General features: G+C 38.4%; 1 protein-coding gene across 1 annotated transcript; it reads right to left on the bottom strand.

The window, feature by feature from the left end:
* Positions 1-396: 396 nt before the first annotated feature.
* On the bottom strand, positions 397-2,496 carry LOC136411010 (uncharacterized). The gene is made up of 4 exons (XM_066393416.1): positions 2,235-2,496; positions 951-1,079; positions 682-891; positions 397-640 (listed from the first exon to the last, which is right to left on the bottom strand). Exons 1-4 carry the CDS (start codon positions 2,359-2,361, stop codon positions 450-452), a joined length of 657 nt encoding a protein of 218 aa, XP_066249513.1. The 5' UTR covers positions 2,362-2,496; the 3' UTR covers positions 397-449.
* Between the last annotated feature and the right edge of the window lie 12,427 nt (positions 2,497-14,923).

The raw sequence follows: 14,923 nt of genomic DNA, 5'->3' as shown, positions 1-14,923 counted from the left end.
CCTCCCAGACACTACTATAAACAACTAAGATTTACTGGCATTTCCTTAAACAATATCCCCACAGGAACATAACGATATTACAGAGAAACCACAAAGGCTTATTTCGCAACGCTAGACAATAAATATTTAGCAATTCAAATGCGTTTCATCTTGTTACTCATAAACGATGTCAAAAGTCATTACTTCAAACTTGTAAAATAGGGGCAGCCTTTTGAGCCGTCCTTTTGAAATAACAGGAATATAATCAAAAGTTCCCTGACTTTGTTCCATGAAAGGCAAATCTTAGTTTATTCCGTAAAAGCTTTGATATTTGAGATTTTAAGAAAAAGCGGCATATATTTTGTTCCGTTCGTGAAGAAGTATTTAACTTTTTTACGCATAACACAAAACTTTTGATCTATAAAATTTTTAACGTTCGTGGTGAGGTTGGGACGGTCCTCCTTAATTGGTTAGAAATAGCAGTTGGGCTCCGTTTTGGCATCGTCGAGCTTCCCATTGTCAGAATTTTCTTCATGTTGGGACAGATATGCAGGAATGCTGGCCAATCCAGAGAAAAGGAAATTTATACCCTTATTCCAGCAATGCTTAATCTTCTCAAAGGAATCCTCAGTTCTAATTGGAGGTTGCAATGAACACGGGGGTTGCAGGGTTGTTTCTAAAATTATCAAACTCAAAAAACTCCAAATAAATCTAAGTAATTTTTCAAGAAAAACTCGCTTTCAGATTGACATGAAGGCGGATCCCACTTGTCATTTTTCATGGGCTTCGGTAATCTAAACATGGTGCATGCAGAGTTATAGAATCGCTGAGTGTCATCTGGGCTTCCCCAAATGCCCATCTGATAAGTCTTGTATGCCACGGCAGCAGCTACTGTTAACTTTAAACCAAAACCTTAACAAGATAGCTAATGGAATATAAAGGGGAATTACGGATTGTTAATAAGTCTTTACCTAAAGCCTTCTTAAATACGAATTTGTACTTTTTGGGGGGGTCGCAAGCGCATAATTTGGAAACACACATTTGTCTGAGATCTTTGCCGGTGCATATTTTGATGGTTTTCGGACTGGGAGTGCAGATTGCTGTGGAATATGAATCGATTAATTTTTTTATCAGAATAAAAATACATACTTCTAAAAATACTCGTAGATTATTTAATATGTATAAGAGGTCTGTATATCAGGTTTCCTTGAAATTTGATGGAAAGATTTTTGTATAATTGGAAATCATTTTCTGAGTGGGTCAAGTAAAAAATATCTGAAGGACTCTACACCACAAAACGACAAAAATGACGAAATGGAAAGTTATCAAGCTTCAAAGAAGATGACGTTAATTGAAAATAACTGAATCAAAACAGAGAAGAACTCTACGACTCAACGATTTCGAAGCGCTGATTTGATTCCTCCATCTCGATCCACCCTTCACCCTGGTCCCTCCTAGTCTTTCCTGGGGACGTATTCTCTACTCTCGTGTGTCAGCGTTTTAGGGTCTTGTTGGAGTTATCACACAGCAGAGTTTCGAGGTGTATTAGAGTCTTACCCCGATAAAACAAGTAAATTTTAACAAGGCTACAAAAATATCGGCAGTACTGAGCCTGGCAATTTCCAAAATGTATTGCAAGTTGTTGACCTATTTCTGTTTTGCGATTAGACTCGAATGTATTGCATTAACTAGGTACTTAAGTTCTTCAGGCTTTGAAGCCTAGACACGGGCATAAATATAACGAGTCCTCAGGGGTCAGATACTTGGAAAAACTTCTCATTTATTGTACAAAAACAAGGATAAAAAGCTTACTTAAAAGTTTATTATCGACAGTAAATTTCCACAAGTTGGGTCTATTAAAAGTTGAACAAACATAATGAAACTGAAATTTTATATTCGAAAGGATTAATTAGCGAATTCCTTCAGGCCCTGAAGTTTAGGTATATGCAAAAGTATGGGCCTTGGCCAGAAGAGTAAAATTTTTGAGAGCTTAATTTGAGAGATTTGAAGACAAGTGAAAATGCACTACACTTGTGTAAACAGGACTCTGGTTGACTTTCTATATCAAATGCCCATAGAGGTTATTTGTCCGTATTTTTCTACTGTTTAGGAATGACACTTATATGGATTGATTTTTTCATAGCACCTATCTTCCTTTGTTATCATATTCCTAAGGACATTTGTTACACCAACGTGTTAATATGATTATCGATCTCTGCCAACTTTCTTTCACTGTAAGACCACATAAAACTTACGAATTTTTATTTTCTCCTTGCAATCATCCACCTTGCGTTCCACCCTTTCGCCAGTCGACTGCTGATATACGAAAATATTCGATTTTGTCAGACTTTTATCGTCTTTCTTCTTATTGCAGTCTCCCATATTCCTTCACCACAAAAACTGAAAATGTTCCACTCAAATTTGTGTTAAAGAACTAATGATTGACGCGACATTTCGGACATATTTGACGTGTTAATTTTGCATACAAAGCGTTGAAAATTTAGGGTTCATTTTGCTTACATAAAAGGACAGTATATTAGACTAGGCTTATCTCTCAAAATGCAGTTGTGTGTGGGGCTATATTTTAGGTCCGGGCTGGATTTTTCTTTTTTTTTCCATATTCATCATCTTTCTTATTACAGATATGTAGATAAAAGTCGTTGGCAATTTTATTGCTTCTATACGTTTACCTTGTGATAATATCTCGAGGTATAAGGCAAGAACGCAGGCTCTTCCTGTTAAAACAAAACGCAACGCCCTCCCTGGTCGGACTTTTACAAATGGCACTTTTTGCAAAACGATTTATTTTACCTAAACCCTTATCATTTGGCACCCACAATGTACGATTTCGAATCTAGGAATATGATTTTGGCTGCAGCTGATCGATGCTGGAAAGTCTGGAATAGTCAACTGCGCATCAATCTGGTGTAAAATCCAGAAGCGAATGGAAGTTCGTTCTTTAATTTTCAGTAAATGCTCATCCCCCTTTTATCCAAAATCCATTTTGAAAGGTTTTCAATGGTGCCGAAGTCCCTTCCTCACCTAAGTATCCTTAATAATTCTTCCTTGGAACATCCGCCCTAAGAAATTAAATTAAATAAAAATCCCATATATTTCAGTTAATATCACATCTTGGCTGCCACATCTTTTATATAAGACGGAATCCTGTAGCAGTAATCATATCATATCGGGATATTAAACTCGTTCAAAGTGCGATTTATGGAGTTTCGCGAACGACTGTCGTCGCCCCATAGAGAAATTCGCCTCCGTAAATTCGACTCTGTCGCCAACTCTAGAATTGTATATTTTCAGTTACAATTTTATTGCGATCGAAGGACCCAGGGCATGAAATTGAAAAAGTTAGCTGTTTTCCATCGGGGGCGATATCTTTTAGTGCTAAAGGGCTTTGGACCGTACCGGACGTCATGAACCATGGATTCGTAAGGTCAGCAAAGATATGTTAACCGAAGAAACCTGCTAGCAGCTTAGATTCGACTTTTTCACAAATTCGATATTAAACTAATGATTCAATTATGATAGCTCAAAGAGACCTGATGAATTTTCCATCCCTACCTTCAGTTATAATCTTGACGTCAGAATTTGGTGTGTCTCAGGTCACTCCACGTTCCTTTTATTTATTTAACTTTCGTCGAGGTCAAGGGCTAGATCCAACAAAGTCAAGAGTTGTGCGACGCCCTGGATTTCTGCTTAACTGAATTTCTTAATAAATCAATACGATATGGCAGTATTAATTATTTATAGCTGTTTTTTTCTTTTAGGTCTGCCATAACCTCCGAAGTTCTTATACTCACCTTCCCTCGAAATTACGGCGTGCAACAGTAACGAGCGCATTCAAATTTTAGGCAATGGCAGCCAAAGCCCAGAACTAAGGATCTTTTCGGTCTAATTATCTTACTATCTAGTCGAAGTTTCCATAATTCAAACAATTAAGCCACTTAGGACCCTGCCATATTACTGTTGGGAAGTCAATAAAGCTCAACACTAAACCCATCATCGTAAATGCATGGACATACATGAAAGAAACTCCCTGCTATGCTGCTTCGTCAGGTTCGGCGAATAATGCTATTAAATAGCTCATATGATGGAAACAGTGGAGCAATTGCCAGGATTGCTTCTGTGGGCTCATTCAGCGTTTTGAAAAATACACACACACAGTTGCAAAAGATATAAATCCTGCCCCTATCTGAAGAACTATCCATCATGGCTTATGCAGTTTTATGTCGCAAAACCTAAGCAGTTCCTGGTTATATTTCATTGCTGAAACGCCCTGGAAAGAGATCGGTTGGCGGTTTTTTAAGCCGAAAGTATTTAGCATAAACATATTTCCTTCTCCCAGTCCAGACACCCTACGCAATATGGGAACTATTCCTCTCGCTTCGGAACCGAACTCCAAAGCCGTATATGTAGAAAATAAATTGCGGCGACTGCATGAATTTTGCAATTCTCCTGGAAAACGCGGAAAGGATTCTGGGGTTGGGGATATAAAAACCCCATTTCGCTTTATTTTGAAACTTTTTGTTTATAGCGAAGCGTTGATAGCAAGAATTTAAATGCAATTGGTACTTTAGAGTTCTCGAAAGATGTTTTTCACGACACGTCTCGGCCGTTGTGTAAGTGGATATTTGAATATTTCTAGAGATGCAAAATGCCCGTTTCACTATTGGGGGAACTAAAAATAATACCTTTGAAAATCCGCTTTTCAATTTACGACCGTGATGGAAGCGCGGGCCATTTAAGAAAGGCAACACAACTGTCCGCTGGATTCACGACTCAAGCGATTTTTTTGATTTTTAGAGAGAAGAGTTCGAACTAAGACGGTGAACAGATTCTCGTATTAAGTCGACACGGAGGGTTTCGTAAAAAGGACAGTAAAAGGGGATCTGATTGAATATGAAGATTAAAGAGTCAAATTGTTCTTTGAACTTTGGCTCCTGGAATTTCGCTTAAGATGGAAAACAAGTTGTGAAACCAAGGGAGAGAAGATGTAAACACTTTTCGGGTTCGGCAAGAGAAGCCCAAGTTAATAAATATAACATAGCGGGTCGCTAGATACATATGAACGTGTTAAAGTAAGGTCGTTACTCCGGGCTTGAACGAGTACGTTTTAGTTTTTTCTACAACGTCAATAATAGCAGTAATGGCATTGTTGACATCGTAAATATCAATAATGGCCTGGTATTGATATAAAATGTTTAACGACACACCAAAAATATTCTTATTTTTGGCATCTAAACATAAAGGAAACGTTTGCTTAATAAATGTACATTTCATAGTTGACTGCATATTGGATTCGAACTACATGTATCAAGATCTTTCTTATTACGGAAACCAAATGAAACTTCACATAAACCGACCAACCGTTAAATTTTTTACGATTTCTGCGGCTTTATGGGCGACCTTTTTGCCATGCAAAAGTTATTTCTTACTCCCCACAAACCCTTGATACTCAAATATTCATTCCAAACATCAAAATAAGTTCAATAACAGTGAAAACCTGAAACTTTGTTTCCGATTAAGTGCCAGACCCTTCCAATCTTTCCAAGTCGATTTTGGCAGAGGTACTTAAAGTAATTTCGGGCCAGAAGCGCCTCATGCACAATTAACCGTCTTACACAATGACGTAGTATTATTTTGAGAGAAGCAATGAGAACATTTGAGACTAATTAGTACCGAGGTGCCTGCAAAAAGCGACACCTCGAGGTTAAACTAAATGCTTTCGACATTGAAAATCAGGAAATTTTAAGTAGCTTAAATTATTAACAGTTTCCATTTAGACTACGTAACGTTGAATAGCAAAGGCAAATATAACTCATGCAAGTGAAATGACGACAAGACTTGGATTTAGAACTGCTGCATTTGGTCATTTTGAAGTTGGGCCTTGCATTGGACATAGTTTCGAACTGGAAACTGGATGTTTTGTCAACTGAAATGTGATACATTTAGCTTCCGGATATTTGGAGTTCTAGAGCAGGAAGGGACGTAATTATTATACCATTAGCTCGACTACGTTGGTCGAAATACTAATAAAATGAGATGTAGATGCTATCAATACGTACATATATACAAGTAAGTTTGAGCATCCTTAAGTGGTTGAATGTAAAATAGTAGAACTGTGCACATTATGAAGAATTGATAAAATGTTACACTCGTTTAATGGAGTCGACGTTGTCTTGGACTTTTCTGTGAGGCGTTTACCAAAAACTTTTTCTAATAGGACGCTTTCGCTTGTAGGGGTAAGGGGGACTTGTCCGTGGTGCGCTCCTCCAGATCCGCTACTGCTCCTCCTGATTTCAATAGGAAGGAGTAGCGTTTTTATGCCTCGAGCATCAGTTCTATAAAATATAAGAACAGTTTAATTAGAGAAAAGCGGAGTCGATACATGCCTGCAGCAAAAACGTTCTTGGATTGTGCGAAGTGGAAAGTGTAAGAAAGAAGTCTTTCGGCGCAGATTGCAGTGCCAGAATTGGCAAACGTGTTTCGAATATGAAATTTGCATTTTCCTGCGGAATTCGTTTCCCCTATACAGGTGTTGGAGCGCGACAAAAATTCTTTTACTTCTCTATTCTGCCTTAAGCCAATTTCTTTTCTTATTATTACAACAGTGTTTACTTGCATAAAGTAAGAAAGGGGAAGGTACTTAAAACTGCCCTATGAGAGATTAAGGATTGCTTGAGGAGATGACAGTGTCATTGAAACACGAAACAAAGTTCGTAATTTCTACCAAAAGTTACTTTGCTATTTAATAAGGATCGATGGCATTCGCGAAATTTAAATTTGATATATCATTGAAGAAGATTGAGAAGCGCACTCTAGCCGATGATCCTGCCTTAGGTAATGTGCTGGAAAAGCATTAAATTGCTGAGATATCTGCCAACGTATTTAGAGAATTCTCGGCAGACTGGACATCATAGTAAGCTCATTTTGCCCTCTATTCAATAGTCATAAAGACATTCACAAAAAAGACAAGCAAAAGTGAAGTACCCGTATGATCACTTGTGAGGCAGAAGCAGTTAGTTACGTATTTTTATCTTATCCTGGTATTCGCCACTAAGCTTCATTGGTAGGACTATGGGTTAATACTATCAATGGGGAAACTATTGCAAGAGTCAAAATGGGTCCCGAAAACCGTCAATGTTGAAAACCTCGGAGCCCGAGCTTATCGTTAGGACTCTTAAAGCTTTTTGAAAGTTGACCTTAAACTTATATCAGTCGCGTCAATTGGGAGTATTGACAGTGTCTAATGGACACGGAATAATGCGACTAGATAATAGATTGGTGGAACTCTCCTGGGTGTTCCTTTAACTCGTGTCCATCGTAATAAAATCCAGGGCAATAAATAATAAGTGAGGAAGAAGTGTTTTGAAGAGTTACATGTGAGTGATATCCGCTTCAAAAAAATCAGCCCCTGGGGGGGAAGGATGTCTTTTTTTTTTGGTAGATGAGATGGAGACCAGGATGTTCCAGATGGAGACCTAACGAGGCAACCAGCTGTAGTGGTTGGGCCCGGGAGAGAGCTTATGTCTTCAGGTAAATGGTTCTTGAGGTGTATATCTGGCATTTTCCAGCCTGATGGACAGTGAGTAATTTTCACCCGGTTACTATAATACTTCGAAAAATAATATCTCAAACAGATCTCAAATATGCCGCAACTTCTCAGAGGCCTCTTGTATCTCCTTACGCATATCTTGTGGAATATACCCAGAAAAGGGATACACGCCAAACACCGGGTAGACTTTAATTGTATATACGGAGGCTTGCTTAAATAACTTCACATCTTCCTTCATATTTTCATTAAAATGCGGGTGTAAATATAATGGTATCCACACCACTGTGGAAAGTATTCTTTGCATGTCTCGAGCAATAGCTAACCTCGGCGCTGAGCGCCTCGGCTTGCTGTCTTTTGTTCTCGACAGAAAAGAAACACTTTCCACCTGGATGTGTAATCTACTATTAATGTTCGCAAGTAAATTTATTTTGTTTCAAGGCGAGTTTCTCCTCGACAATAAATCAGCACCATATTTCCAGGAATAAATTACAATTTTCTTTCATTACCCACGCCGTTTTATCAACGCCGGTGTCACGTCCGAAATTTTCTTTCGTCGACGTCAGCCGGCATCGCTCTTCCGGGGTTGTCCACTCGTGTTTAACGTCCAATATTTCTGAGACGTGACCTCACGATTTCAAGCCGACCAACAGCGATCCTCACTCGAACGGACCTATTAAAGCTATTTTTCCCATCTAAACCTCGATTCCAGAGAACAGTTCCTATGTTTTTATATAGTGTTTTTGTTTCTCAGCTATTGAACCACTGTAAAGCGAAATCGTCCCATAAACCTCTTATTTACAGGCGAAAAGAGGCGCCACATCATTGGCACGAAAAGCGACATAAAGGTTTCGACATAAATCAGATCGGTATTATGCGGAAACACGCGCGTCCATATTAAATCCGTTTTGGACAAAAGTTAACGGTCGAACATTGATCCTTCTTGTGCGGGCCATATTAAACACGTAGCCGGTCTGTCGAACCTAATAAAGCGTGGATTGAGCGGCTCTAAAAGCATCAGAGCCGAGTGTCACTCACGCGTAAGTCGCCCTCTCGTAAAATCGTTACGGATAGACGAGACGGTCACTCTCTATTTCACTTCGTAGCACCCTTTGACACACTTAATTAACCAGATATCTTGGGGTTAAATTGTTACAGGAGAGATAGAGGCTGTGGCTGATTGAATCTCGATGAAAATTTAGCTCGTGGATATTAGCTGATATTTATTGATATAAAGAATTGTCTTATCTATCGGTTGGGGACACTCGGACATCAGGCACACGTTGTCGTGATCGGTTTATTTGTAGGCTCAGAAATTTAATAATTGTGGAATCTCAGTAGAAGGTTTTACATTAAAAAATCTGATTATGGAAGAGAAGAATTCCTTTCAACGGCGTCTGCTGACGGAATTTGGTGTTGACGTCATTTGCTCCTCTCATGTTAGTTTATGTTGCCTCAGCTTGGTTCGGGGGATAGGAAAATAGACTACGTTAATGTTTTAATGTAAAAAATCGGACGTAAGCTACTGCTCCCCACAAATAACTTATTTCACCTTCATGTTCCTTCCAACATTCCTAGCCTACACTCTTCTGAATCGAAATTCTGTCGCTTTCTAATATCCAGGACTCATTATGGCTAGAGCAAGTATCTCGAATGTAGTTGTGCTTGCTTTTCTGTGCTTACTTACATATTATTGGGAGTTTAGTAAAATTACAATATTTATAAATGTGGGTAAATGAGGAAAATGAATCGGTAATTACCATAAAAGTTCTTCATATATTGTGTTTCCTCTACCCAAAAACAAACTTTATTCTACTCCTGGATAACGAAACCTTACCTCTGTAGTTAAAATATTTACATATCCTCTTACAATTTAGTGAAAAACATAATGGATATTACCTACGTAACAAAGGATTAAATTCAAAAGCCTATTTTCTCTCCTCGGGTCATTAAAACAGGGCAAAATAATACTACTTGGCGCGCTTTTATGCTCCTCTTTCGTAGTATCCAATTATCAAAAACCAAAACTCTCCCATTCTCTATATTTCACGTTACAACTTCTTACCATTTGTTTTACAGTCTTTTCATTTATTTTCCCTTGTTAGGAGGATTTAAAAACTTAACAAATGTCTTCAATTTCCTTGTTTCCACTGTTTCAAACGTTTCACGTGGACGAAAGAAAAATATGAATTTATAAAGTAATCGAAAATATGTGTTTTATTGTTATCGTGAGACTGTCCTTTTAGCCTAAGGGCTGGGAGTAGTTTAAGACCGCGTTTCGAAGTTCATAACGCGGATAGTCAGCAGTATTGGGCTTGGGTCTCTCTTTTGTCTCCAGTTTCGCCACTTTGTCCCCCTGGGGAGCACTTTCAACCGGTGAATCCCTCCAAACGAGTATCTTTAATATAATAGTCTTCGATTCGAGACGATTGGTTATCTTTATTAGGGCGTAATGAAGGAAGGGCATTACAACTGCTGATAACGTATGCCAACAATTGTCCCATAAATAATGCCCTTGAGACAAAGCAGGATCGTTATTATCCATACATATATCCTAGAGGTCTTTTGTAACTGGTTCATCTCCTGAGTCTTACTTACGTAATGGCATTCAGCTGCACAGGGCTTGACAAGCAATATTTATTTCCTCGAAAGTTTCGAGATATTTCCAGGAGAAGACAACGGCACAACAACCTCTGACAAGTCCTGCGAGTGTCGCCTGGCAGGAGCCGGATTCGTACTCGACGACGAAGCCCTGGCTGCGTTTTCGTGACGCTTCCTGCGATGCAACTTCCGGTCTCTATTGTGCCCAATTTATGTTTTAGCCCGTTGCCGTATATTGTCCTGTTTGTCTGTCCATCCATCCGTTTGGTACATACACAATGGCCGCATTGCAGTTGGAGACTACTAGCGGCTGACCCATTCATCTATTATGCTGGGTCTCTGGGGATGGATTTTCCTGCTGAGAGTTGGAACTTCGTTGCCGCGAAATCTAAATGGTCGGGCTTGAATAGATTGTTATGGACGATGGAAACACCTAAATTGTTTTAAACTACTCAGCGCTAAATAGGAGATTCTCAGATTACGAATTTGAATATTTAAATATCAAAATATCAAAATCAAATTTCCGAGGGTCTTACATTAGGCGAGGATAAAATGCAATAAAATGACCTCAACCGTTCTGAAGAAAAGCGAACGCTTTGTGGCCTTGGCTCTTGGGGATTTGGAATGTCCCTCTACTTCGCTCTTCGTTATTGTAGAAATACAACTCCAAACTTGGTTACCTAAGAATTATTTTTTTACTTTTTTATTTAATTAAGAATGACAATCCTCTATACCCAAACACGCAATAAGTGAGAAAATTCTATTGATAAGTGGTGTCAAGATGAAACTCATTCAGACATTTCGATTGGATGCCATTGGAATGTGGAATGTTCTGGTTTAACATTGAAGAGTTAAACTCGTCCTAAATAATCCCTCGAAAGTGCTACATAGGCCATTGTACTAAAAGTCATTTTTCTGAACTACACTTCATAAATCTAACTTGAACACTGGAAGCTCCATGAAAGCCGTGAACATATGAATTTAAAAAAAATCTTGGCTGGCGACATTAATCTTTCTCGTTATCAAATGAAAATACATTCTTAACGACAAAAGCGAGACTAATGAACAACAAATTTTCTAACAATACAAACATAAAACCCAAGTATAGTTTCAAATATTAAAGGAGTGCTCCACGAGGTAAAAGTAACTTGTCCTCTCAAACTCCTTTCGTGAAAACTTTCGACACAAAGCTGTAAAACTTTCGTATTAACCGATGTCTCTTTTGAGAACAGGGAAATCGGTTTTGTCTGAGAGTTTGTTAAAAGTCCTGAATTTTTAAATGAGTTGCTAAACCTAACTACAGTTCGTGCAGCTATTACGTGTAATGGCAAATTCCCTATCTAGTTTCCTTATAATTGAGCAAGCCGCATATTATTATTTAATTTGCGTTCGTCTAAATTACTCCTGAAACTTTCAAGGAAGTATTGCCTGTCAGCAGATGCATCTAAATGATATTAACTCAGCTACGGCTTGAATTCAGCTAGAAAATCCCATTAGCGTTTACTGATTAGCGTACCTACCACATTCGCAATTTAACTGTGAGGATCATCAACGGTTCTCCAAATTGTGATTGCCGCAGTTAAACAAAACGTTATTCCAGGGTCGATTAAACCCCCAAACACTGCACTAAAATTTCACTCCTGTTGAGTATAAAAGGCCCGCGACAAACCTCTCCCATTTCGCTCTTTAGGCGCTATTCTGTACCTTTGATTGATCACTCGTCATAGCGGATAAAGACCCGCTTCGCTTTTTGTGCGGACTTTTAAGTGTAAATTGAACTTGAGGTGTTTCTTTTGCACTTTCCAACGTTTTTCTATCTCACTTTTACGAATCAATCTCGGTCTTTGGCGGAAATTTATCTTTTCGAGTATGTCCAATTCTATTATTTTTATTCTTTTATAGTCGGCGAATGTCGGGACGGCTTGCGGAATTGTTGACAGTGGTGCTCGTTTAGGCGAGGAAAAAGGTATTTTCAGATAGTAAAGTCTAAGGACGTTTCGGAGAGATTTTTCTCTGATATTCTGAAAGAAGTATTGTGTCTATTTTGGGACTTAAACTGGGTATCTGATATTATCTCCACGGTAAACGAAAATTCGAACATTCCTCGCCTTCATCTCCCTTAATTCCCAATCACAACTGTATTGTATATCTTTTTCTTGATGATGGTTCACCTGATATATTTTCGAGTACTTCCACATACAATTCTTTTTTATCCAGAACGGTCTGAGGACCTAGAGGCCAGGCGAAAATAGGAAAAATCACCAACTTCATCGCTGTAGCACATCGTCTTTCTTCAAGATTTAAGGTTAATGCAGGTCTCCTAACTTCACCTTCAACCTAGCTCTCTAGTGATTGAACTTTATGGAATTTTAGGTTTTAGGTTATTTATGGCATACTCGATTCCACTTTTTTCAGATTTCATTTCCGATGATGAATGAACCTGCTAATTTCTAATTTTCCAGAGATAACACAGTTACCCGATATGAAAAAAACTGATTTTCAGTCGTTTCCTCTAGTCAATTCGAATAATGCCAGCTTTAGATATAATATGATGATGTGGAACATGGTTCTTCATCCATTTGCCGTCTACGTGATTCAATTCTCAACGTGCGATCGAATTTCGAAGTGGTTCGAACGCGCTCCAAATTAGGTTCTCTGATTTTCGCAAAGTTTTAATCTGTTAATCTTTCCTATTATCTCCAAAGCTGTCTCTGTATGAGGCCATGGAAATTGCAATAAGGCAATTCCACATTTCAGCACATGGGTGTGTTATTTCTGAAGAAATGAAAAGTGCTATCCTTCATCCTTGTAAAAGTTCATATTTTGCCAACATTTGTTATGATTGATCACCGAGTCCACTTCACCCTAGAATTAGTTATGTCACATCCAACGGATATCTAAAAGGAAACTTTCTTAATAGCACTACTGCGGATAAATTAAAAAACGTTTGAGGTACACAGCTTAATTTCCGATTTAAGTTTGGCAATGACCTCAAAGCTTTAACTCCAAGAAACTTCAACAGAAGCGAGCAAGTTTCATTGAAAACTAATTCTACTTTTAATATCTGTGAGAAATTGAATGAAAAGGACTTAATTGTAACTCTCTGCTTCATTTTAGTGCCATATTCAATTCACATCTGTGGTTTATTTGAGTGCAACGTATTCGCTGTTCTTTCGGTCTCAATTTATAACTTCTGCCTATCATCACTCATAAACTTATACTAAAATGGCCTCTCTTTCAGAAACAACTCGACCTGTATTGACCCTTGTCGAAACTTTTATGGGCCCAAATATAAAATTTTAAGACAAGCTTCGTACATATTCCGATGACGAAAGGCAATCATCATACGTCTTGCAACTTTTTACTGGAGTCCTTGCGAGCCATCTTTAAGGCTCGAAAGCGCTGATCCAGAGTTCGTAAATAATTCTCACGTGACTCGTAAAGCTGCGGCAATGCAACGTTGCAGCTGCCATCGTTCGATATCGTTTGAGTGATAGACGGGCTTTATGTGAGTGTTCTCATAGAGCTAATTTCATTTTATTGGAGATCCTTTAGAGCAGGGGAGATGAACAGATATACTCGCAGACTAAAACTTGTCCCTAGTGTTAGAATATACGAATGCAATAAAACGAAAACAATTTTTTAATGGAGGAAAAAAACGTCACTACGATCAATCGGAAAGAAATTTTGGCCGATTCAGACAACCGGGCCGTGGCCTTGAAATGGTCTTCTGCAGGTGCATGGGACGCTTTAGAGTACCACCGAGAATTCTCACGAGCGGTTAGAAAGTTGGGGTTCGGGTCTTGATCTAACGTTAGATTTTGGATAGTACAGACAATTAAAGTAAAAGGTAACCATGCAATACTAACGTAGGTAAGAAACATCGGCTGCGATCAGTCGCAACGAAACCCGCTACATATTTGAATAGTTCAGGTTAGTTTGGGGTCAGGTAGTGTAGATCAATTCAGCTAATTCAGCTCAGGGATGGAAGGGAATGTTAGAAGGACTTGTGGAATCACTGTTTTGTCGCATGAAATTGAGTTTCGAGGGGGCAGATACTTGAGTTGCCTCATAGCTGAGATTCAGAGAATCTATTATGAAAAAAATGAACATTTTCCAGTATCTTTGGCTTAGATGGGTAAAACTACTGCATACATCGTTATTAAATCTTCATGTTGTAATTACCGTTTGATCAGGTAGCGTACTAAACTTTTCAAATCACTAACTGAACTTTCTTAGACGTATTGCAGCGTACTTGGAACTTTTTATCAAGCTCCATTCACCCTTAATTTGTTGCTTGGATGTTTCTCATTTGCCCGGCTTAATCAAAGACCGCCGTCGGCTCCAACTCCAAATATAGGACTAGATGTACGCATGATATCACCCGAAGAACAATGCATGAAATAACAGTTAAGTTTTGAATATGGAGATTGCAATTTTAATGCTGTTTTTGTTTAATTCCTGTTCCAGGAACTCGGCTTGATAACAAAGGAAACTCTATGTTACTACTATGTTTAAAGGATGTAAGGAACTGTGGTCTCTGTAAGGTCTCTATCGCTCTCCTGCAAGTTCTTATGATATTATAATGCACGTTATAATGTCTGATTAACGCTACAAGTTTTAGTATGAAAAAGTATGCAAAAGAGACATTACGACGCACGACTAACGAGAGGAAATTATTTTAGAAGCAATTTCCAGTTACTGAGGAAGTTCTTAAGCAAAGAGAAGGCGCTTAATTTGAACTGAGAAAATTAGTTGACAAATTAAATAAATTTTAAT

This window comes from Euwallacea similis, chromosome 9 (genome assembly GCF_039881205.1).
Source record: "Euwallacea similis isolate ESF13 chromosome 9, ESF131.1, whole genome shotgun sequence".
NCBI lineage: Eukaryota > Metazoa > Arthropoda > Insecta > Coleoptera > Curculionidae > Euwallacea > Euwallacea similis.
Note: the sequence above shows the minus strand (reverse complement) of the source record. Positions and strands in the feature narration are given on the sequence as shown.

Coding starts and splice junctions, on each gene's coding strand:
- LOC136411010 (XM_066393416.1), bottom strand. CDS start 2,361: ATGGGAGACTGCAATAAGAAGAAAGACGATAAAAGTCTGACAAAATCG. Junction 1,080..2,234: donor CAAGGAGAAAATAAAAATTC/GTAAGTTTTATG, acceptor CATATTCCACAG/CAATCTGCACTCCCAGTCCG. Junction 641..681: donor AAATTACTTAGATTTATTTG/GAGTTTTTTGAG, acceptor CAACCCTGCAAC/CCCCGTGTTCATTGCAACCT.